Raw genomic sequence first — 24,201 nt, 5'->3', positions numbered from 1 at the left:
GATGGCAGGGTGTGGGTATGGCGAATGCCCGGTGAACGTCATCTGCCAGCGTGTGTAATGCCACTAGTAAAATTAGGAGGCGGTGGTGTTATGGTGTGGTCGTGTTTTTCATGGAGGGTCTTCCACCCCTTGTTGTTTTGCGTGGCACTATAACAGCACAGGCCTACATTGATGTTTTTAGCACCTTCTTGCTTCCCACTGTTGAAGAGCAATTCGGCGACGGCAATTGCATCTTTCAACACGATCGAGCACCTGTTCATAATGCACGGCCTCTGACGGATTGGTTACACAACAATAACATCTCTGTAACGGACTGGCCTCCACAGAGTCCTGGCCTGAATCCTGTAGAACACTTTTGGGATGTTTTGGAACGCCGGCTTCGTGCCAGGCCTCACCGACTGACACCGACACCTCTCCTCAGCGCAGCACTCCGTGAACCATTCCGCAAGAAACCTTCCAGCACCTGACTGAACGTATGCCTGCGAGAGTGGAAGCTGTCATCAAGGCTAAGGGTGGGCCAACGCCATATTGAATTCCAGCATTACCGATGGAGGGCGGCACGAATTTGTAAGTCATTTTCAGCCAGGTGTCCGGATACTTTCGATCACATAGTGTATATGGCTGATGCTTCCCCACAGCTCGGGAAAGGCACGGATACTAACGGTCTGCCACTTGGAGAATACTAAGTGAAGGACTTCTCAAAAACAATGAGAGGATCTAACCGAAATGTTACCGTTGATAACTGGTTCACATCTTTCAAGTTAGCCGACGATCTGTTATAGGAGAAACTCACTCTCGTTGGTACTTTGAGACACAATAAGCGAGAAATATCGCCAGAACTACTTATAACCAAGAAGAGAGAGATAGGAACATGCATGTTCATCTTTGACAAGGAAATGACTCTTGTCTCATATAAACCAAAAGCAAATAAAGTGTTCCTTCTGTTACAAACGATGCACGACCAGGCTGAAACAGACGAAGTAACTAAGAAACCTAAGATGATACATTGTTACAACTACACAAAAGGTGGCGTTAAGTCATTAGGCCAGAAGTCTCGCAACATTTCTTGCAGCCGGAAGACTAAACGCTGGCCTTCGTGTGTCTTTTGCGGAATTTTGAACATGTGTCAATATTCGGGTAACCCACGTTCACAACACCACCCGTGAAAAAGAGAATGTCCTAACGAGGAAAAACTTCCTAATAAGACTGAGTGTTGAGCTACTCTCACCATGGATGCAAGGCAGGCTACGCATACCAAGAATATCAAATGACCTGCGCCTCATTATACAGTCTGTCCTTGGAATCGTGGAATCGAACCCCATCGTGAGACCATTGGTGGAAATGCTGGAATATCATCTGCCCCGAGGAGAATTATCTGCCACATATGTCCGTCGAAAAAGAGAAGAGAGACAACAACGTTTTGTGCTGTTTGTTGTAATGCATATCGAAAAGAGCATCAAGCGCAATTATGCACTAATTGTTCGAAATAAATGTTCTCATTGGTGTCAAAAACTATTGTGTCTTTGATTATAGACTGTGGCCTGTATTGTTTATTAGTGGTAATTAACAAATAATAAAATGTGTTACCAAATTTTGCTTACTTTTTGTTATGTCGTAAAAATTACGAACGTTTGTAACATTAGATAACAGAAGAACGTTTGTGTTTTAGGGTTAAACTCAAGACCTAACTTAACCACAACCTCGTTATATGCAATGTATCCGAGAAAACGACTGTCAACAATCTGCGACAGAACTAAAATCACGATCGCTTTACTCAGGGGGTTAAAGCTAACCTCTACGATGTGACGTCCTTTCCCTCCTCCTTCACTCGCCGGGACGAGGCGCGACTCGTAACGATGTTCGTCCCCGTCGGTGTGACGTGGAACAGCACCTGTAACTCTCGTAAGAACACAACTCCTCGCGTGGTTTAGAAATATTTTTTTACCTGTCCGCAACAGTTTTCTGAGCTTATACGAACTGGTAAACTGTAATCGTTTATTTTTATTTTTATGCCCAGTTAGTTCCGTGACGAAATAAAATCTTGATTCTTGGTTTCATCATTATGGTCGTTTTTCACATCATACATAGCGAGGATGAAATTTTGCTGTCTACTATTCCGTTGCTACGTCAAGTTATTAACAACGGTCCGACATAACTCCAAAGATAACTTATGTTGGAGTAAATGTTTTCTGATACGCCGTAATACCGAATCAAACTAATCACTTTTCACTGTCTGTTATTCATGTACTCACTTAGTCACTTAAAATGTTTAGAGAGTCAATCAACTTGCATTAATACACATTGTATTGTCCGTTTAATGAGTTAGACGTCACGTAAGGTTTATCTTTTGACTTAGATTTTATTGTTCTTCCTGTCATTAATTGTTTGTCCCCACAACACACGCACACCGATATGCCATTCAAGATTAAACTCTATTCAGTTCAGTAATCGTGACGCTGACAACTTTTGATTAATCGGCGTACTTGTCTTTCTTCGTGTCTTCGTTTTATTGTATCCTACTCAAGACTAAGAATTGTTTTTCTGTCGTTCATCCATTGCTCTCAAGGTTTGTGACTGTTCATCAGTACGAAGGCTAAGTCCGATAAACCAATATCACTCAAGTGAAGTCTAACACTCGTCTTACTATACTGTCGCGTTGAGAACGGTAAAGATTAACTTTCTTCAGTCGAATGACTGAGCAATACTTCAATCTCTATTTCACGAATTATCAAACCTCCAAAACTGTAGCAATCTAATAGTGTTTGCATCCAGACAACATCGCCAAAGTACTCTAGAGCGACTCAAGAGGAACTAACTGAAGATTTCTATATCCGAGTTGCATTGTAGTCGCATTGAATTTCCTTTACGATGCGGTCACAATACTCTTCCATGGTAAACGTTATCTTTGACTGAATTACTTTCTTGGAATTAACCTTCGTTCATATGATTTTGAATTTATTCTATAGATGTTTGATAAAGAATCTATGATAGTCGTTTCCTTCTTTTATCTCCCCTTTTCGTATGCTATTCTCAGTATTTGAATGATACAGGTGTTCATCAAAATATTACCAGTGTAGATTTTATGGTCAATAGTTGCCGTCACTGTCAAGAGGACTCACTTCCCTACTTTAAGTTTCCACAAAGTTTGTTAACTGGGGTTTCCTGTCCTTAGGGCGTTACAACGAGCAAACTCCATACAGAAAAATTTTAGTTTAAGCGGCAAAAGCAAACTAATTTCTCGCTTGCATTACTTAGCTCAGAATATCTTCACACCGTCGACACGAGCTCCCACGTTACCAACCGATCAGCAGGCCTTGCTGGCACCTAGTTACATATTATAGGCGGAACAAGCACATTACAAACAAAAAAAGAATGATAGGAGGAAAAATAAGAGCAAATAAAATCAACACATCGATTAAAGTAATGCAGCAACGTATTAGAAATAAAGAAATACTTTTAAACCAATTAAGGAATAAAAATAACAACCAAAGTCCTTTTGTTAGACTTAGAAACAAAAAAAAAAAAAACATTGAGCATGTGATAAGACTCGAACAGGCGACCTTCTACACAGCAGGTTGATATGCTAACAACTGCGCGACGACCTCGTACTACAGAAAACTTACACTTTTGGCTCTGGTGATCCAGTCGCAACCATTAATTCAGCCTTCAAAAATTCAGCTTCACACATTGTCGTGTGGAGCTTTACAATGTAAGCCGATCTCTGTTATTATAACAACAGTATATGTGACGCTGAATCGGGTCTTGCGCGGAAGAATCCAGTATTGTTTTGTTAGTGCTGCATACGGAAAGTGTTTTTTTTTGTTTTTTTTTGCATGATGAAATACGAAATAAAAGGGCAATACTCAGGATTCGGGATCCAAACTCATAAAGAGAGCCTGACAAGAAATTGGAAGTGAGCTGACTAAATGTTGTGGCAGTTTGGCAATGCCGAGCGGTTCGGGCGTGACTTTGAATGTTCTGATTGGAGGAAACCAGCTGCAACGCGTGAAGTATCAACCATCAAGTAATTTTAATCTGAATATGAACACACATTTGAATATTGGCTCTGAGCAGTATGGGACTTAACTTCCGAGGTCATCAGACCCCTAGAGCTTAGAACTACTTAAACCCAACTAACCCAAGGACATCACACACATCCATGCCCGAGGCAGGATTCGAACCTGCGACCACAGTGGTCGCGCGGTTCCTGGCTGTAGCGCCTAGTACCGCTCGGCCACTCCGGCCGGCACATATTTGAATATTCTAGACCTGTTCCTTGCGTATGCTAAGAATCCAGCAAGTGTTTTGTTTCTCACAATAAGCCTGACTTTAGAGGACATGCTTATGCTGCAGCCTAGCTGGTGCACATCGCCGGCACAGCTAGCTGCTCACTGTCCAGTGGCCACGCACAAGGTCGCATGTAACCTGCAGCTGCACCTCGGTCATTGGAGTAGCGTGCTTGATCCTCTGTAGGTGTGAATGGACTCACTCACTCACTCACGCACTCATATTGACCAAGAGGCACTCACCTCCATGCGTGCCAGAATATGGGTGTGGGACTAGCAAAGGCGCACTGGTGTAAGCGCATTTCAAGGAAGACGCCTTTCATCTCGTGGGAACCTCTTCAGAAAAATTCGGGATGCGGCTTTCCGGACAGAAATTGCGAATATTATTCATCTTACACGACATACCTGTACCCTAGACCAAATTAGGCAAATACCGACTCGCTGTAATGTACACAGGGATTCACTCTTCCCACAAACATTCTCGAATGAACGGGCCGAAATCTTAAGATATGGAAAGAGAAAAGTACGCTCTGCCACGCATTTCACAGTGATTGGCAGCGTAAACATGTCTTTGATACTTACCTTACACACATTCCAATACGCTGCCGTATTTCGGTATTAATTCGAGAAAGTCGTTTCGTAGCAATTTTATTAGACTATACATAGTGTACTGAATAATTTAGATATAGTACATTACAAAGTACATTGGATACAGAGTCGTAGACAAAGCGTGGGGACAAAACGGTGCGACGACAGCGCCACACGCGCTCGTCACTTTTTCTCTCCCCAGTGGCCACGCGGTCCTTCACTGGTCGATGTCTTCGCCGCCGCTCGTCTTTCCTTCACTGCTGCTGTCCGGTACAGACACAGTTTTGGCATCCGGAACAGCCTTTACGTTGCAGCCTGGAACAGTCTCAACATTTCCCTCCTGGACAGCTTCCACGTTACCCTCCTGGGCAGTCTCCACTTTGCCCCCCGAGACAGCGTCCATGCTGCTCTCTGGGACATGGTCCATGTTGCCCTCCGACGCAGCCTCCATGTTGACCTCTGGGACGGGGTCAGCTGAATCAGACATACCTACAAAGAGCAGAAGAGATATCAGCGGGAAGCACATTAATTCTGTAAGCTGGTCTGGAGCAGCAATGAGTTGGCGAGTTGTACAACTCCTTTTTGACAGTTTAAGTCAATCTACAGGGTGGTCCATTTGTGTAAGACGACCTTCTTAAAACAAGAACAGGTGGTTATGGAGAAATTTAAAGTCAAGTAGTACGAGGTGGTAGAGGGGGGAAAACATGGTGAGACTGTATTACCAACTTGGTGGCTATCTTATAAGCATCCATCTTTGATGCAATAGAAAAACAATTCTGTCTTGCACTTAAGCATAGTGCTATTCATCCTCTGTTTCTGGCACATTTCGTGTAGAATAAGACAAATGCTGCTGAAAATACAGAAAGCGTACGCGATGTGCTCGGCGTGTCGTCTACCATGTTTATGGTGGTTGTTATCCGGTTCACCTCAGTGACTTTAATCAACACATACACCGAAATAAGACCACAAGCATTAACATCCTCTCAATTACGACTGCAAGATTTCCGATCTCCATCGCATACGTAGTTGCCTCTGCCATGTCCCCACTGACAGAAATCTAATGGACCTGAATTTCGGGAATATGGATGGCCACTCCGCCGGACTTCTCCAACGCATCCCGCTCCATGGAAAAGTTATTTATTACTTGGAAATCTTTATGTTGAATGATGAATTTGATTTTCGACCGCAAAAAGAGAACGCAATTTTCCATATCAGTGTGTATGTCGAAGCACGAGTGTGCGCCGCTTCTGAGGTCAGAGCACCGTATTTGCACTTCGATATTCTTTCAAAACTTTTGTACCAGGCTGTGGCTCAGCAAAACTGAGAAATTATTGACGTAACCTGTCTCCTGATCCGAAGCTGTGACCACCACTGATCGTAATTAGCGCTCTGAATAAAAAATGAAAATCGTCGATGCATCGAACTTCTTGTTGTTGTGGTCTTCAGTCCTGAGACTGGTTTGATGCAGCTCTCCATGCTACTCTATCCTGTGCAAGCTTCTTCATCTCCCAGTACCTACGTCAGCCCACATCCTTCTGAATCTGCTTAGTGTACAACTATAGGGCGAAAATATTAACAAGGATTCAAGTAACAGTAAATCAAATATCAAAAAGTATAAATTATGGGGTTGAACAGTTTTTACAGGATTTCATTTGAGAGACATTTTCCTTAACACAGATCCTTTGTAGTGGCATGCGGTGGAGATCTGTGGGCGCCAGTTATTAAACTGAAAGTTTAAGCAGCTGAAAGATGTCAAAAAATTGTATAGGATTACGACAAATAATTTAAAAAAATGTGCAAAGGAAACAGTATGTGCTTCAGGATGTATCTAAATATTGTAACCAACTTTCCAAAGAGTAACGAGAGATTTTATCAAAGAGTAAGATTTTTGAGAAGAAAATGCTATACTCTCCTCCTATTTACCCCAAGAACACTGTACAAATGTTACTACTAGTGAAAATTGTAGCACCATGAGGGAAATATCCCATTACAATGAAATTTATTCCACAGATTAGTTACATGCGAACAGTCAAATGATTTCAACCACAGTACTGTACAGCGTGCAAACGATAACAATTTACAACGTGCCACAGTGATGTAGGGGACATAAGAGACCAACAAAGAGACAGGTTCGTCTATTAAGGCGGGAAACAACGTCAAGTTGTGCTACAAAAGCCACCTAAGCTACCCCGCATTCGCACTGCACGTGATTTTGAATATCCTTTCGCCCTTTTCACCTCACCGGTTTTGTCGCTCTTAACCGTTTTAACATTTCTTTTTGTCCCTAAAATCGTCCTGAACTTTTTTTAGATTTTAACTGCGTAAAATTAAAAACCAAGCCTTTTTGTTTCTCACCCTTTCTTAATAAGAAACTTCTGTGTTTGTTAAGGTGTAGTTTCGATTGAACTGTAAACATAATTAGTTTTTGCATAAAATATTTTAAAGTCTTGGATGGTTGGTTACCATAGTGAAAAAGTTTAGGTTACTAACGTTAATTAAATAAAATTTCCAAAATCTGACTGACGTAAGCCGGCAGCATAAGAGAACGAGGGAATATTAAAAATCTTGAGCTGTAGCTTAGGTGGTTTTTGTGGGTGAAATTGAAGTGGTTTTTCGGCTTCATAGACCATAAGTACATCAAAATGTCAGTCTGCTGCATCATTGTGTTATGGTGTAAACAGTTATCGTTTACACCCTGTATACACACTTTGACCACGAGAACTCAGTACGGTGTGAAACTGCTACGTGCTGACTAGGAACCAAAGATGGCCTCCACATTCTCCTGGGAACACACTGCAATACGGTTTGTAGGCACGTCCATAAAGCATCGACAGTAACTGCAGGAGGACCAGAAAGAACAAGTTGCCGATCGACTATATCCCAGATTTGTTCGATGGACGACGTGTCAGGCTAACGTACAGGCTAGGAAAGCAGTGGTACCCGTCGTTCTTCGAAGAAAGCTTGCGCATTCCTCACCACGTGTGGGCCGGCCGTCTCCTGCAGAAATATGGAATGTGGAGCTGCCTGCAAGAGGGTCAGAGCCTTGGACACTAAGGCCTCTCGGATGTAGAGGCTACTGATTGTCCTCAATAAGCAGGAGAAAAGATTGAATGTTATTGCCAACGGCGCTCCAAACCATCAAGCTTGACATTTGTCCGTTACGTCGCTCAGTAATGCAGTCTGCTCGACTGCGTTCATTACGGTAGAGTCTAACACGTATGGAGCCATCACTGTAGATTGTAGAACATGTTGAAGCAGGACTCGTCCGAAAACGCGGCATTTTACTATCCGGCACGCCAGTGGCGGCGTCCACTGATACGTTGCAGTCTGTGGCTTCTGGTCAGTAGAAGCAGATGGCAAACGTGCCACCAATTCAGCCTCAGGAGCGCTTGTGATGCCATTTAGCGCCCTAAATCACTAATCATCATCATCATCATCAGATTCTACTCTGATAAGGGAGAACACTCGCACTAATGGTGACAGAGAGACCAATGGAACAAAGCAGGCGGTTCTAAAAGAAATTACTGAGGAGATCATGAAGTGAACGAATAACCAAAAAAAGTCCAGAACGTAGCAAAGTCGTCTTAAGCGTACATAACAATCCAGAGAGCAATCCAAAGTTCAAACGTAAACCAGGCAAGGTCAAAACTGTGCTATTCAACGGCTCATAGCTAAAAGCTTCAGTGGCGAGAGAGAGAGAGAGAGAGAGAGAGAGAGAGAGAGAGAGAGAGAGAGAGAGACCAGTAATAGCCTGGCTGCAGCGTTTAGAAGTAAACACTCGTAAGATGGCGGCGGCACCTCACGAGCTCGGCATGGCGGCTTCGCAGTGCGCGAGCACTATCCGTGGTTGTGGTCTAGTGCCCGAGTAGCTCTGGCGTGTTTCACCTATCGACACTTTGGCTAGGCGAAAATTCCAATCACCGTCAGATACTATAATAATAATAATAACAATAATAATAATCCAGATTCCAGCTGACGGCGCTGAACCGTTTCATACATGCCCACAGCCATTTCAGTGCTCCACATCAAATCAACACTGTGGGAAAAGCTGTTCTGCATGTTTCAGCCGTATGTACAAAATGGCTGTCGTCCCATACCGCGGTCATATCGTATGGTTCAGTACCCTCTCGTCGCGATATACAACGCTCTTCTATTCATTTGTTAACTCACATGCATCAGTGTCAAAGCAGAGTGTCCTGTAAGAGCTGCAATGGCAGGGTAGGGCAAACTCACTTCCTGGAGACCAGCCATTCTGCCTCGTTCGAACTCGCTCACAGGCCGATATCGTAATACTGCACCCTTTGACAATGTCAAGGCATACCGGCGCTTGCTTGCACATTTCCAATTTGTGTGACATCGCAACACTCACCTGCGTGCCCACAGACAAGGAGTTGCTACCGGGCTTACGTGCAAGCCATTTCTCTGCAGTTTTCATCACTTACTATGGCTCCACTAATCTACGCAGCCTATAGGTTTTTGGTGTGATTAAAGTATTCCTTCCGGGTGCTGCCATTTCCGCAAACATTACTGTTGAAAGTCTATAGGCTCTAGAAGTTTTATGGACTAATACAGCGACATTAAAAACACAATTACAAATACGCTTTAACACAAAACACAACGATGCGCCAGGAAAGAATTATCCAAATGGGACGGAAATTGGTAGCTGTGAAGTACATACACAAGAAAACAAATGACTGCAAGTTCAGAAAAGTTGGATGGTTTAGTCAAGAGAAAGAGCTTCACAAATTGAGCAAGTCAGTAACACGTAGGTCCAAAAATGTTCAAATGTGTGTGAAATCTTATAGGACTTAATTGCTAAGGTCATCAGTCCCTAAGCTTACACACTACTTAACCTAAATTATCCTAAGGACAAACACACACACACACACACACACACACACACACACACACACACACACACGCGCGCGCGCGCGCGCGCGCGCGCCAAAGGGAGGACTCGAACCTCCGCCGGGACCAGCGGCACAGTCCATGACTGCAGCCCCTTAGACCGCTCGGCTAATCCCGAGCGGCCACATAGGTCCACTTCTGGTCCTTATGCAAGCAGTTATTCGGCCTGGCATTGAGTGACAGAGTTGTTGGATTTCCTAATGAGGGATATGATGCCAAATTCTGTCCAATTGGCGCGTTAGGTCGTCAAAACCTGGAGCTGGTTGTATGGCACCACCTACAATGCTCCAAACGTTCCCAGTTGTGGAGAGATCCGGCAGTCATGCCAGCCAAGGTAGGCCTTGTCAAGCACGAAGACAAGCGGGAGAAAGTCTCGCTGTGTGTGGGCGCGCATTATATTGCTGAAATATAAGCCTCGGATGGCTTGCAATGAAAGGCAGCACAACAGAACGCGCAATATCGTCGACGTACGTCTGTGCTGTAACGGTGTCCTGGATTACAACCAAAGGGGTCCTGCTATGAAATCAAATGGTACACCAAACCATCAGTGCCGGTTGTCGGGCCGTCTGCCGGGCGACAGTCAGGTTGGTGTCCCACGGCCGTCCGGGGCGTCTCCAGACACGTCATCGCTGCTCATCAGGGCTCAGTTCGATGTGCTACTCATCAGTGAAGATGGTTCAAATGGCTCTGAGCACTATGGGACTTAACAGCTGAGGTCATCAGTCCCCTAGAACTTAGAACTACTTAAACCTAACTAACCTAAGGACATCACACACATCCATCCCCGAGGCAGGATTTGAACCTGCGACCGTAGCGGTCGTGCGGTTCCAGACTGGAGCGCCTTTAACCGCTCGGCCACTCTGGCCGGCATCAGTGAAGACAACTGTACTCCAGTCAATGAGGTTCCAGGCCGGAGGCGTGTCTGGAGATGCCTGGGACAGCGGTCGGATATCAACCCGACCGCCCCCCGGAATACGGCCCAACAACCAGGAGAGACAGTCCGGGATGCCATTTTACTTCGTAGCCGCACCCCTTCGGTTGTCATCTGCGGCACCTTTACAGCACAGTGGTACGTCGACGATATTCTGTGCCCCGTTTTGATGCCGTTTGGAATTACGTTTCAGAAGATAACGCCCGCCCACACACAGCGAGAGTTTCTACTGCTCGTCTTCGTGCTTACCGAGCCTTGCCATGACAGTCAAGGTCGCCGGATCTCTCTCCAGTTGCTAACGTTTCGAACATGGCCCTCCAACCAGCTCGGAATTTTGACGATCTAAAGCGCCAATTGGACAGAATTCGGCATGATATCCCTTAGGAGGGCTCCCAAAAACTCTTATCAATTAATGCCATGCCGAATAACTGCTTGCACAAGGGTCACAAGTGAACCAATGCATTATTGACTTGCTCAATTGGTGAAGCTCTTTCTCTTGGATACTCATCAAATTTTTCTGAAATTGTAATCATTGTTCATTTGCACATGTACTGGGTGATCAAAAAGTCAGTATAAATTTGAAAACTGAATAAATCACAGAATAGTGTAAATAGAGAGGTACAAATTGACACACATGCTTGGAATGACATGGGGTTTTACTAGAACCAAAAAAATGCAAAAGTTCAAAAAATGTCCGACAGATGGCGCTTCATCTGATCAGAATAGCAATAGTTAGCATAACAAAGTAAGACAAAGTAAAGATGATGTTCTTTACAGGAAATGCTCAGTATGTCCACCATCATTCCTCAACAATAGCTGTAGTCGAGGAATAATGTTGTGAACAGCACTGTAAAGCATGTCCGGAGTTATGGTGAGGCATTGGCATCGGATGTTGTCTTTCACTATCCCTAAAGATGTCGGTCGATCACGATACACTTGCGACTTCAGGTAATCCCAAAGCCAATAATCGCACGGACGGAGACCTGGGGACCTGGGAGGCCAAGCATGACGAAAGTAGGCGGATGAGCACACGATCATCACCAAACGACGCGTGCAAGAGATCTTTCACGCGTCTAGCTATATGGGGTGGAGCGCCATCCTGCATAAACATCGTACATTCCAGCAGGTGTTTATCAGCCAGGCTGGGGATGATGGGATTCTGTAACCTATCGGCGTACCTCTCACCCGTCACGGTAGCAGTTTTGCTGCCCAGCGCCATCTGTCGGACATTTTGTGTACTTTTTTTGTTCTAATAAAACCCTATGTCATTTCAAGCATGTGTGTAAATTTTTACCTCTCTATCTACAGTATTCCGTGGTGTATTAAGTTTTCAAATTTATACTGACTTTTTGATCACCCGGTACATTACATCTTCCGATATCTGTCCCATTCTGATAATTCCTTTGTGGTGCTTCTCTTTCTCTCTTTTTTGTATTAGAGGGTAATATTAGTATTCGTTGATCACCAAATACTGAACAATAGATTTTGAGATAAATTACGTTCTAATGTGATTTCTTGTCTTTCCAAATGGAACGAGCATCCCTTCTTCTCCGATGGAGCCCAAATTACATACAACTTTGTTACTGTGAATCGATCAGAAGTAGGGTGTAGCACAAAGAATAAAATCAAATTTTTAAGTAGGAATCACCGTAATGGTGCTGCATATTATGGAGTAAGTGAAACCCGCAGTTTGGGACGTGCGGCCTGACCTGGGACGGCGGCGAGCTGGCTCATGAGCAGCTGTCGCTCGGCCTGCAGCGTGCGACACAGCTTCTCCAGCTGCGCCGACTGCCGCGTGACGCGCTCCAGCTCCCGACCCTGCTGGTCCCGCTCGCCCGCCATCTGCTGGAGCGACTCGTGGCTCTTCTCCCAGCGGCTCCGCCACGACGCTGTCTCCTTCTCCAGCTGCGTGATCTTCTTGCTCATCTGCAAAAGAGCACAGTGCTGCTGCTCAGCAATATGACGTGGGTGCAGGGTACCATTTGGGGGAGGTCCTCTGCCAAACCAACAGAATATATCAACTCCACTAGTTATGTGCAACAGAATCTTCATATTTAAAGACGACTAATAATAATAATAACAACAACAATAATAATAATAATAATAATAATATACTGGAACAGAACCATTATAACAGATAAAACAACACCACATAACAAACCTGACATCATACTCACCAATAAAAAGAAGAAATTAACACAACTAATCGAAATATCCATACCCAATACAACAAATATACAAAAGAAAACAGGAGAAAAAATTGAAAAATACATCCAACTGGCTGAGGAAGTCAAGGACATGTGGCATCAGGATAAAGTTGACATTATACCAATTATACTATCAACTACAGGAGTCATACCACACAATATCCACCAGTACATCAATGCAATACAGCTACATCCAAACTTATATATACAACTACAGAAATCCGTAATTATTGATACATGTTCAATTACCCGAAAGTTCCTAAATGCAATATAACATATACCGTACAGTTAAAAGGAAGTCACGCTTGATCAAGGTCCGCGTCACTTTCCATTTTTGACCAGACATAACGGCTGAGAAAAGAAAGAAGATAATAATAATAACAACAATAATGTACATAGAAAACTATATAACAATACGAGTAATAATAATTTATTTACATCAGTGGTTATTTATTTATTTCAAATGGATGGATCAGGGCCTTCAAGCTATGAACATTTTCTATCGTCCAGTCTTTACCAGGAAAAAGTTGAGAAACAGTTAATACACACTGTCAAGTCACACTAATGTGACCACCTGTCGAAAGCCCGAATAACCACATTTTGCATAGTGGATCGCTGTGAGACGTGCAGGAAGAGAGTCAGTGAAGCTCTAGAAGATACCGACGTGTAACGAGATTCACCTGAAAACGCCACCTTTCGCCACTCCGTGGACGTCCATTGCCGCTGCTGGCATGCAAATTCCAGCCTTCGTCGCCGATGAATGGCAGTCAGCATGGGTGCAAGGAAACAAACGCCTGTTGTGGAGGCCCATACGCAGCAACGTTCATTGAACGGTCGTTGAGGGGAGACAGTTCGCAGCCCCTTGATTTATCTGAGCAGTCATCTGCTCAACACTCGCAGATCTATTCGCCGGTACACATCTCCGCAGCCGTCGTCCACCTCTGTCATTTAAGGCCTATGATGCACCGCAGTCACCTTGGCACCGGTCTTGGATAGTGATACTTTGTCATGTACGGTATAATTTAGCCACAGTGGCACCCAAACAGTTAACAAACCTATCCGTTTCGGAAGTGCTTCAACCCTTGGCCTGAATGCCAAAGATCATACCCTATTGGACGTCAGATAAATCGCCCCGTTTCCGTATTACGAGACTGCACAGTTTTCTACATCCCACCCAACACAGTTTACATACCTTCCACTGCTAATGCTGCCCCTGGCATATGTGGGTAGTTATTGCACGCTGACGTCTAATATATGCCGTGGTCACATCAGTGAGACTGGACCGCGTAGAATTCAAGCACAGGTTCGAATTGTAGAAGAGATTACGAACCAAACGAGTGCAATAATTGTTTGACTGAATACATAATTATCGTGTTCATAGGTTTTATAGGCAAATTCCCTCCAGAAATGTAATTTTCCCTGTGATTCGAACCCACTGATGTGTTGCCGATGAGATCTGAATAATTTTTAGATTTCTGCAAATGAATTTAGTACAATAGTCCATAGTTCAAACTTGCTTCGCCGCCACGGTTCCGCATAAGGAGTCCTTTTACCCATGGGGGCGTTGGGCTGGCGTCAATGAAGAATGACCAACTTAAAAGCCAGGAAGTCTCCCACGCAACTCTAGCTGAAATGCCACAGGAGGGTCAGCGTTGTCTCCCAAGCGAAGTTGCCTGCAAGGAACTACTTTTTACCGGTGTAGTTATTCTACTGTCTGTCCCTCGAAGAAATAAAACCAAGCAACACGCGCTCTGAAGTCCACTCGCAAGAAATATCTAGCCGCAGTTGGCTCATTTTGGTCCATCGTGAAGATTGCCGTGCAAGTGTACCACCATTTTAGTTGCAAAACGTGCTGGACTTCATCACCTTGAAGTCAGATGTGTACGAGAAACTCATGGTAGGAATTTGGTCACATTTCTAGAGCGTGTGCGCTATTTGGGCGATCGCTGTAACAACATGTACTCCTGTCTGATCCTACGAACACTCGAGTGCCGGCTGACTGGTGCTTTTGTTGTAACCAATACGCTCACATGCCTGTGCCCTCATTTTCGTGAGTTCCTCTCTCACGGCTCAGTAAGTATTTATTTATTTCCTTCCGATTAAAACAAACTCTTTATACACCTAGTAATTTTTCGCTTAACACTGTAACAAACTCCCTTCGTCATTTTTTGTCTGTTTTATGTATTCGTTTCCCAGTGGATAACTTTTTTGCGACTTTAGTTATCCACTATCGTGGATTCATGGCTGTTCCTATACTGTGAAGGCTGCCTCACCATTTTCCACGTGTCTGAGGTCAATTATTCAGATTCTGAATTCAATGGCAGTTACTCTATTACTCTTCCGTAGTTCTTCCACCTCTCACTAAGACTAAGATAAGCCACTATCGGAACACTATCTAGAGGTTGCAACATCTGATGCTTAAAGGTCCAGGAGACCGGCAATTTGTGCAAGAAAGCCACAAGTTTTAAAATTCCCAAACGGAATGACAGAATTGCAGTATCGCTTGTCATCATCGATGGAAATCAACTACCTATTTCAATAAAAGTTGTCCTACGTAATAATCGTACACCGTTTTCCATCTGTTAATCTCGTCAAGTGCAGTGACGAAGCTACACAACAGATTTCTACAATCCATCATATTATTATTATTATTATTATTATTATTATTATTATAATTATAATTGTGGAATTTAATAAGTCTTATTAATATTAATATCAATCAGAAACAGAAATAGTTGCAAAGTACAGTGTTTCTTGCATTTAACTTGCAAGAAATTCAGAGAGATACATTTGAGAAGTACATGCTCTCCATGCAATTTATTTAAGCATTGTAATAGGAAAAACCTATCAAAACTTAGACAGCTTCGTTATTTACACGATCTAAAATCGAAGTGTGCTCCCTCCATTTTCTGAACTTCCCTTAGCAATACCATTCTGAACAAAGACCTATACCTGCTTGTAAATTGAGGAAGGCTGTTTCCTGCTTTTCTCATTGTCTCGCCTTAACTCATGTGGTTTGTTGGTTCCACCTGTGGCTCACGAACGACGTCTGGTTTTTTGTTGGCAGCAGCTCTGGTCACAGCCTGTAACTGGCGGCTTTCCCTGACTAATGCTTTCTCCTGCTGGGCTATCAGCAAGCCCATGCATTTAGAGTTGCCCTAAAGCAGCCAACTGAAAAGTATACTGTGATACAGCTTGTAACATCTACAATTCCCTGCCATTTCCGTGATAGAAGTTTTCCTACTACTTTATTCCCCAAAAGTTACCAGAGGAATTTTGAAATTGGTTTATACAAAAACACAAATTCGTTCAGTCACGAGCCCCATGAACAGTTGCTATGAGCTTAAGTTATATTAGCTGTGAGGTGTTTTCGTAAACAGAAACTAAATATTAATTACTATCATACTGTTGCAACTACAACTTGACAAGCCTTTGTCTCCCTTTATAATTTTTACCCCCAAACTTCCGTCATCGAACTATCTATTCACTGATGCCTCTGAATGTATCCGATCAAACGATACCTTTGAAACGTAACAGCTCATTCTTCTTACGATGTCGAAGCTAATTTGGAGTGCTTGATAAACTATTAATTGATCAGGACCCATAAAAGCAATTTCGTGATTTGAGCTATGTAACAATTTTAAACAACTTCACATCGAAGTACTCACTAATATTACTTCCGTCCGTTGGTAGGAATGTCTTGTCAACTCGTTCAGTTGCAGTTAGGACTTTCCATTTACGAACACTCGAATAACAAAAGAGATATGAAATATATTGTAGTTATAGTGTTTGAAGCCTTAAAAACACTATTTCTCATCCTGTCAGCTTACTACGCTGTAGGCCAACGTACCATCTAATTGATACATATTTATTGTAATTCATACAACGTAACCAGATTAATAATGTACACAAAGTGTTTATTTTGGCTGCGGTATTTATTAAAATTCTATTCACGCGAAAAAATATGTACAGATATTTGGAACAGGAAATATGGTAGGAATATTTGGTATAATATAATTTCATGTAATTAATATACAAATGGAATCGGCATGGTTTACTCGCGTGATTTCACTCATTTTTCCATGAGAACAATATAAGTGTAACTGTCATTGTATCTTATTTCATGCATTTCAATTGTAACCACTGGATGTTAACATTTTTTGTAATTATCAACAAGTTCTGTAATTATCACTAGCCAGTTTACTATACGCAACAGTACATCAGTTGTTGGAGTGAATAAGGTGCGCGAGAAATCGTGTCGTGGGCCCAGTACGATGGAAGATCTTGAGAACACCGTGTGGTGTAATAAATTGTACACCTGAAATAATAACTGACTATTCACATCTTTTGAGAACAGCGGTCTTCTTTGGCCCATCTTCACTTAAAAACTTACAGGAGGTATCATCTGCAGCGAAGCATCGAAATGAAGATAAGTTCTGGACAACGTTTACTATTTTGAGCAAACTGAGTCACACCTAACCAACTTTAAGAACATTTATTAGAGCTAATGCTGACAAAATTATTATTTCGTAAAGCTGTTTACTTTGAATTATTTTCTGTGCAAGGCGGTTACACCTCACCTTCTTTCAGTCATATTGTGCTACAACAGTCTCCTCTCCCCAATTCGGTTCGGTATCTGTTCGTATACGTACCGAAATTTTATGGGTCTTTTCGTGGACAGATGTTACGACAAGAGAAACGTTGCGAGAGCAGATCGATTTCGCTCACCTTCTCCATGTCCTCCTTGAACTTGTTGAAGACGGACGTGCTGCGCGTCATGGCGGTCTGGAAGTCGTCGAACTTCTCGGCGTAGAGCGCCAGCTGGCTGCGCAGGTTCTCCTCCGTCTGCTCCATGGCGTGCACCTGCTCCTCGTACTTCATCACGTCCTGCAACACCACCACACACACTCAGCGCCTCCTCTCCCAGTCTGGACAACAGGCAGGCTCCATAAACTCGGCTCACCATAAGGGGCCAGTGGCCTAACTATAGTATGATCGGCAGCTGGTAGTGCTGTTGCCAGCTGACAACTGTGAAGCGTAAACAGCTGCTGCTAAAAAAAGGGTCGTGCGTAGGGCTACGACAACAGTGTGGCGTTGGCATTTAGGATCGCGATACGCGTTGATTGAGGCAGGCGCGCGATGCTGCCGCGCCAAGTCCACTGTAACGGTCAGAGAGATCTCTCGCCTGCTGTAAGTTACGTCAGCACGAGCGCGTGCCCCGAACACAATTGTATCAAAATTTAAGAAAGGCGAAAGAAAAGATGAAGGGTAAGTAGAAGTAGTGATGGTAGTAGGAGGAGCAGGAAGTAAAAGTAGAAGTAATGATAATAGTAGGAAGAAGGAGGGCATAGATCAGAGGGCAATAAAATGGAACGGGGCAGAGATGTATGAAAGGAAATCTGGAGGCAATTCACAGTGAAATGTGTTGAGCGAAAGCTCCATAAAACCTACCTGTCCTTGCTACTGAGACGATTGTTCCTAGTTTTTGGCTACTACATTGAACCACTCTCGTTATACAAAGTGAGCGTGGAGAGCGATCGAATGAAGACTTTATTTTGGCTTTGTTTTGTTTGTTACCGCTTCTCAGTGATCAACAAATGAAAAAGGAATCGCGATATTGTTGCAACGTTGATCACACTGAACGTGTGAACAGGCTAAGAAACGATGAGGATTACACAGAAATGGGGAATGTCGGCAACCTAATGGCGAGAGTGGAGGGGGAATTGCGGAAAGAAGGAAATGGAGGGAGGAGGAGGATTGTATAGCTCTTTGCCCTGGTGTCAGTTATGTTGCCACACTGAATGGGACACACTGTTCGATCTGTTCCTTACTGTCTTTGTTATGCCTTCCTTGGTGTGTGAGGTCTACTTTTCGCAAGGCACCCACAAGAAATTACCCATAAATCCTTCCATAAGCCAGCTGTACCATCATAGTTTACCAACAGAAATTGGGGTTTAACGAACTGTCGACGATAAGGTCATTATAAAGATGGTGCACAAGTTGAATTGTGCACCATCCAGCACACAGTGTATTTATTGCTGCCACTGGAGATTAACTTATCACTTCATACGGGACAGGATACTATTCCCTGCTCACACAGTACAACTGACGATAGACATTAAGGCAGAGTTCTGTTTAACGTAACTATCGCACTGCTGGCTCAGTAGAAAGACGATTCTGTCGTCTTCGGCGATGAATGAGCGGCGTTGTGCTCAGGCGTAAGCAAGTAAGCTGATGCAGTGGCGTGTGGCATGGCTAGGCCGTTGTCACTCGAATCATCACTACGTGTGGTAGCGGCTGTGCCAACTGGTGGCTTCGTCACGCGGTACCAATCTTGCCTTGGCACCTTGCTATTCGGACGACACCACAGAGGACTCCTCTGAAAAGCCGACGTGGTGCCACACTTTCATCCAGTGCCGACGTTGGGCGCACTAATGTCGGCGCGCATCCCTCTGCTGAGGCGTTAAGAGAAGCCCCAATAGAGGTCGCCACACTGCCAGTCCATGGTGCTTCAGACGTCACCGCACTGTACCTTTGGGTACTTGTGTTGGATTAACCAAGACCGTTTCTTGACTCCAGGTACATGAAGCTGCTGTACGATCCTGCAAGGCCGAGTGAACAATATACATCCTCTCGGGCGATAGTCGTGTGGAACTGACGTGATCCTCCATGACGTTTAGCACGGCTCTCCTGAATCTACTGATTCCAGGTTGGCATGACAGTCACGGCATCCCGACCTATGTGAGCAGCTGTTCAAACTGGCTACAATGCAGCTATTGCCAACTTCCAGCATATGCTGGTAGAGGCCACAACATGATCTCACGAAGCAACATTCAAATGTGATTTCTCAATTAGAAGCTCGCTGTGTAATCTTTCCTTATATACAGAATATCAGTGACGTCACTCCTACCTATTCTGTGCAGTTGGGCTAAAATTCGTAACATCTGCAAATCCAAATATGTAGTACACTGCCTGCAAATTTGATGCTAGTTTCTTTCGCCTTCGTGGTGTAGCAGTTTCAATGTCCAGAAGCGTAATACGATTCTCGCATTTTTTAATCGCCAGTTTAAGATGGTAGCCTAAATTTATTTACATTATAGGTCGTTTATGAAATAAATGTAAGGACGGACCTGGGGGGTGAGTGCTAATGTGCTTTGCTGAGATCCTTGTAGAAAGACTGTGGGACTCTTGGGTCATACTACTTGTTCGGCTAAACCGCTAGAGAATGCAATGATTTCATTTAAAGTTTTTTCGGAATTTAACTATGAGCGTTCCATGGGCAATGAATTGTCCTCAGTGATACTTTAATCTTAGAAGATTATGTACAATAACACAGTTTAAGTAATATTTTGCGTAGCAGCATGTACTATTGATATCGCTCACAGACTCGCGTTTCATATGCTACTCGCTTAAGAATGATGTTCAATAAATGTTCGTAATTCGACGTGCAGACATCATGTCTTAATTTTTGGTGTAGCCCAGTGGTGATCTTGTACTCACATGTTCATGAACTTTACAGAGTAATATTTCTCCTGTCTGAAGTGTGTGCAGTTACCTCCTGGCCTACTATGATCCCCTGACAACATGCAAATCCATCATAGTCACTGAACACTACGTAAATCGAGGATCTCAACGACCAAGTCGCTGCTAAATGGCGGAACTGTGAATTCCGTGGTGTGTCGAGAGGCTCAGTGCTAATGGAGAGTGGTACTCACGTTGAGCAGCTGCTGCTTCTCCCTGAGCAGCTGTTCCTTCTCCAGGTTGGCCTGCATCCTCAGCTCTGCCATCTGGGCGTTGTGCAGCTGCGTCTCCAGCTCAAGCTGCTTCGACATCTTCTCCACTTGCTGGAACATACGAGACGCCATCAAATCCTCTCCCACATACAGTACACTAAAGAAAACGTAGGCTGCATTACTATTAAGGAATTGATTATTTAAATTAAGTATGGAAATTTAGTGCCATGTTGATAATTATGAGATACAGCAACACAGATCTTATGTAATAAGAAGATCATTATGTAGTTGCGAGTAGTGTGTGAGGAACATACGTCAGTAGGACAACAGTTGCAGCAACTAGGGGGCGTGGAAGTATTATGTAGGGTACATACTCCAATATCACTGGAACTGGTCGACAAGTGATGAGAGCTTTTGCGTATAGTTACTTCGAATGCTGAAAGTTGTGGCTAGTGCTGCTATCTGTGACTTGAGAACGGCCGAATGCTTCCAGAGTTGTCCGAAGAGGGTGGTCGGTGCTGAGTGAATACTTCTGGTCCCTTTAGCGCTGGCTTGTTCTGTTCAGCGCTGCTCTGGTCTCGACGCCATAATGATCCCACAGATGCAGCCTGTAGCTGCTGTTTAAGTCAAATCTGTCTCAGCTTAGATAACGCTGCCTATGAGGAAACGTATGTGTTTATTTGTTACACAAATTTGTGGGGCCAATGCAAACAGAATGGGTGCTTTCGCCATTTTATAGACGGTGTATAATTGGTCTGTATGATCGTAACTGGGGGGGTGTAGTTGTACGAGGGACCAAACCGTATGTATGCTACAATGTGAATGACATCAGTGGCCACACAAATTGTAACATCCTCCTAGACGCTGTACCAGACTGACCTGAAAGAACAACAGGACATTCCAGTGTCTAGGAGGGACTGCAACGCAGCAACAGTTTGCATGTGAGCAACTATACCGTCACACCAGTGAAAGTTCCACGTGATCAACAACGCCAAGTGCACATATGGATAGGTGTCGAAACAGGTGAGAATCGGTTGAAAAATGGTATAGTGTAATCTTAACTGAATGCTCCTATTACTGGCTTGTGTGTGATACTCAGAATCATCTCAGACGATGTACAAGGGAAAGCGGCAAACTAATATTTCTGAAACGCGGAAAGAAGGGTATTGGGTTTTTGTAAAATTCCCATTAGTGGTCGCTGAGGGCAGAATGACTGTTTCAACAGTGTGTTGACAGGATCTGCGGTTCTGCATTTGCCCTATAATAGTGCATTTTTCTCTTTTCAAATGGTGCAAGGCATCGAGTGCACTGACTGCCAGATGAGGCGTTTGAACCTGTGGTGGGTGGAGGGCGTAGTTCAGGCCAGAGGTTCTGTGATTTTTTCATGATTGTTTTTCGAGCTAAGATTTGGGCCCACTCATTCAAGCTACCATGGGCATAAAAATATATTTAATGTAACATTCTTGGTGACCAAGTGCTGATCTTTCTACATCTTCGCGGTGGGAGTGCTGTGGACACCACCGGCAAGAAGAGGAAATCAGCAGTTTTCACACAGGACTGCACGCATATATTCCTGTTTGACGAAGACTCTTGCACCTCGGCTTTCCGACAAAATGAACTGGCCTCATTTCCGATGGAAAATTTCTGGTGGTATTTGGAACAGCAGGTGAAACGTATCAATCAACATGCCCGCAAATTCGTAGCTCTACTGGGTCTAAACAACAGATAGTGCCTTAGACTGAATATAGCATAGCTGAAAAAAACTTGTAGACACTCTTCCTCGCGCGACTGAGGCCTTTATGAAGGCTAGAGGAGGTGTTGAGCAATGTGTCTCCTGCGAATGACTGGTTATTGGCGGAAGTGCTTGTTTATAAATGGAAATGTTTGCTGTTATTGTAATGAAACTGTGTGTAAGTTTATAATTTGTGAAATAAAGCTCGCTACGAATGTTGTTCTGTGAAGGTAGTGTCAACTATGGAGGAGGTGACGCACCTGGTCGCGGAGGCGCTGCTGCTCCACAAGCTGCTGGAAGCGTCGCTGCAGCTCGCAGTTGTCGTCGCGCAGCTGGCTGGTGCTGCTGTTGTTGACGTGCACCTGCGCGCTCACCTCGGCCAGCATCTTCTGGAACTTGTCCGTCATCTCGCGGTGGCGCGCCTCCTCCTCGCGGATCCTCTGCAGGTTCTCATCCTGCGGCCAACCGGACCACCACCTCACTCACTTGAACAAACTAAAGCCGAGTGGCTGCGGTACATGCAGACACCCCTAAATGAGATACCAGTATAAAGCAACAATGCCAGAATCGACAACTTTACGAAATCGAAAACTCTGTTCTCGATGAACATAAGGAATCGAACACACATCCGAGAACCGAGAAACTTTCATGAGTACAGCCAAACTGCAGCCGGCACCACACTTCACCCGCAAAGCAGGATGTACTCGTACAATTATCAGTTCCCGGACGTGTCTCTACAGGATGGTCAGAAAAGACTGAAAAACTTTTAAGGGTGTCGCCGGGTAGTTGTGCTAAGAAATAACTCTTAAGAAAAAAATTAAATGCCTTGCGGCTTTCTGAGTTAATTAGCATTGCGCGTGCAAATTCAAGAGGCTGACCTGACACAAAAGTCGCCAAACGCGTTCTTCTTTTAGTTTCTTAAAACCAAACAAAAGTGTTGTACAAAAATTGGACATAGCGCGGTACTAAGTACCGAACCCGAGCCAAAGGCTAAGCCTCCAGCACTGTCATCTACACCAGGCATGTTCAGAGGTGGCTAGGCGAACACGAGCGCTCACGCTTGCTCGCCGCCTGGCTAGTGAACGCTCACGGTAAAATGCACTACCCAGCGCAGGGTAAGTGCAATCTGTGCGCTGTCTTCAAAGGAATGACCATGTGTTACATCAGTCATAACTTTAAGGCGCGTATACACTATATAGGCCAACGAACGACAGCCAACCGTTTCGTAGGTCGAGATTTGCTTTGCATATACGGGCGCAAATCGGAGCCAACGAAGCGGTTGGCCTTGGTTGTGGTTTGGTCTACTGGCGATAACATCAAACCGTTGTTTTTGGTTGCGTTGGGACCGCTGTCCTAGTGTGAACGCCGGTCGAATGTTCGTTGGTTTAGTAGCGATTTGTTGTAGCTCTAGAACGGTCATGTATCTAATTTTTTCAGGACAGTCGCCTCTCGCACTTACTGTGTTTTATTAACAGGTTTCGCTCGTTAATTTAACACGAACATCGTCAGAAACTCTGGAATATATAGTTTAAAGTACAGTAAGTGGTTGTTAAATTAAAGAGCGATACCAGACAACAGAATGTACTGAGTGCGACTTGTCCCGAAAAAACTTAAGTTTCAGAAGTCAGTCTCTTCCCTGCTCCCTAAGGATTTCTATTTATTGTGTTCAAAAATACTGGAGTATAGAGCGAAATATGGAGAGACAATTATAGCTGATAGAGTTTTACTGTGGATGGAAATGTTTATAGGTCCCTACGAACCGCAATCAGAAAGCAATATAAACGATGTGAAAAAGTAAATGGTGTCTTTATTGACG

At 44.0% G+C, this 24,201-nt stretch overlaps 1 protein-coding gene across 1 annotated transcript in view; it reads right to left on the bottom strand.

The window, feature by feature from the left end:
* Positions 1-4,918: 4,918 nt before the first annotated feature.
* The window catches only part of LOC124576608 (alpha-taxilin), a 242,828-nt gene continuing 223,545 nt past the window's right edge, over positions 4,919-24,201 (bottom strand). The window contains exons 4-8 of the mRNA XM_047131212.1: positions 22,646-22,840; positions 20,636-20,764; positions 17,649-17,807; positions 12,423-12,639; positions 4,919-5,363 (exon numbers count right to left, since the gene is read on the bottom strand). Coding sequence (XP_046987168.1) covers positions 5,092-5,363; positions 12,423-12,639; positions 17,649-17,807; positions 20,636-20,764; positions 22,646-22,840 — 972 coding nt within the window. The 3' untranslated portion in view covers positions 4,919-5,091. The remainder of the gene's footprint in view (positions 5,364-12,422; positions 12,640-17,648; positions 17,808-20,635; positions 20,765-22,645; positions 22,841-24,201) is intronic.

The sequence above is a fragment of the Schistocerca americana genome, chromosome 1 (genome assembly GCF_021461395.2).
Source record: "Schistocerca americana isolate TAMUIC-IGC-003095 chromosome 1, iqSchAmer2.1, whole genome shotgun sequence".
Lineage (NCBI taxonomy): Eukaryota > Metazoa > Arthropoda > Insecta > Orthoptera > Acrididae > Schistocerca > Schistocerca americana.
Note: the sequence above shows the minus strand (reverse complement) of the source record. Positions and strands in the feature narration are given on the sequence as shown.